At 39.3% G+C, this 1,891-nt stretch overlaps 1 protein-coding gene across 1 annotated transcript; it reads left to right on the top strand.

Moving 5' to 3' along the window:
• The first annotated feature begins 215 nt into the window (after positions 1 to 215).
• Positions 216 to 1,891, top strand: LOC148117757 (olfactory receptor 9K2). The gene has a single exon (XM_087901997.1). The coding sequence runs from the start codon at positions 216 to 218 to the stop codon at positions 1,155 to 1,157; it is 942 nt and encodes a 313-aa protein (XP_087758123.1). The 3' UTR covers positions 1,158 to 1,891.

The following is a 1,891-nucleotide window of genomic DNA, read 5'->3' as shown; positions in this document are numbered from 1 at the left end:
CTAATTCTGCCACTTTGGGAACTGGAAATAAAAGTAACATTTGAATTCTGATCACTTGTGTGAATTCATCTTGTCATCATATTCCTATGAAGCTCAAATTAAAAATGCTGATATAACAGTGTTGTAAACTCTTGTACTGTAGCAGCTGCTTGTAACACTACGATCAAGCTAAGAATTCATTTATTTTGCTTTATGCCTCTCATCAGATCTCCTCCATGGGTGACAGGGGAGCAAGCAATCACTCAGGAGTGACTGACTTCATCCTTGTAGGCTTCAGGGTCGGCCCTGAGCTCCGTATTCTCCTCTTCCTGCTCTTTCTGCTTGTGTATGCCATGATCCTTCTGGGAAACATTGGGATGATGACCATTATTTTGACTGATCCCCGGCTGAACACACCAATGTATTTCTTCCTAGGCAACCTCTCCTTCATCGACCTCTTCTACTCATCTGTTATTGCACCGAAGGCTATGAGCAACTTTTGGACTGAAAGTAAGTCCATCTCGTTTGCAGGCTGCGTGGCCCAGATCTTTCTCTTTGCACTCTTCATTGTGGCGGAAGGATTTCTCCTGGCAGCCATGGCCTATGATCGTTTCATTGCCATCTGCAACCCACTCCTCTACTCTGTTCACATGTCCGCACGCCTCTGTGCTCAGTTGGTGGCAGGCTCGTACTTCTGTGGCTGCATCAGCTCTGTTCTCCAGACCAGCATGACCTTTACTTTATCCTTTTGTGCTTCTCGGGCTGTTGACCACTTTTACTGCGATAGTCGTCCTCTTCAGAGACTCTCCTGTTCTGACCTTTTCGTACACAAAATAGTATCTTTTTCCTTAGCTGGCATTATTATCTTGCCAACGGTCATAGTCATTATTATTTCTTACATGTATATTGTGTCCACCGTGCTGAAGATACGCTCCACAGAGGGAAGGAAGAAGGCCTTCTCCACTTGCAGCTCTCACCTGGGTGTTGTGAGTGTGCTGTACGGTGCTGTCTTCTTCATGTATCTCACCCCTGACAGATTCCCTGAACTGAGTAAGCTGGCTTCCTTGTGCTACTCCCTAGTCACACCAATGCTGAACCCTCTGATTTACTCTCTGAGGAACAAAGATGTGAAAGATGCTCTAAGCAAACTTCTAGACAAGAAAAAATCCGTTCTTTGATTTCTCCTGTTCCACTAGTAGTGTTTTGAATATTGATTCCATAGTTCTTGTTGCCAATGCTGAGTTTTTGTCCTATCTGTAATAACAGTGCTATTAGTCGCCTGATGTATACAGTGCATCTTCATGACATCTTTGTCCCTCTAGTAATCCTTAAATTCTTGGTCATGTGAATGTCCTGGATATAACAGAAGCTTTTTATCCATCATCCCTTCTTCCCATATTTAGCAACATTTTATTTTGCAAAATAATTATGTGTTTCATAGTGTTTAAAATGCTTAATTTTACTGTATTTATTAAGTGTTTTTTGATCTAATATTTACTTTATCTAAAATTTTTATTTCCCTTCTACACACAATCTGGATAATCCACAAGGTGAAAGATTTTATTTTTGAGAATACATTGGCTTTTTGTTTTTAATTATTATTAATGTATTAAGTGATTATAAAACTTCAGTGTAATAAGTACTTTACATGTATTCTGCATAGAAGTTATAGCAAAGAAGCTATATGTAAACTCACTACATACACTAACTTGAAATTTTCTCTGAGAATGCCAGGCATTGTGGAGTCCTTTGAGCCACACAAAACACAAATCTGAATACAAAGAACTAACTTGGAAGATGAAACACTGTCAAGTTTTGATTACTAATTACCTCAATTTATCCTGTGTTAATTATTTTTGGTGGTATTTAATAAATGTATAGAAGTAGCTGAACCACAAAATTGAATGTTTTC

This window comes from Myodes glareolus, chromosome 26 (genome assembly GCF_982192425.1).
Source record: "Myodes glareolus chromosome 26, mMyoGla1.1, whole genome shotgun sequence".
NCBI classification, from domain to species: Eukaryota; Metazoa; Chordata; class Mammalia; order Rodentia; family Cricetidae; genus Myodes; species Myodes glareolus.
Note: the sequence above shows the minus strand (reverse complement) of the source record. Positions and strands in the feature narration are given on the sequence as shown.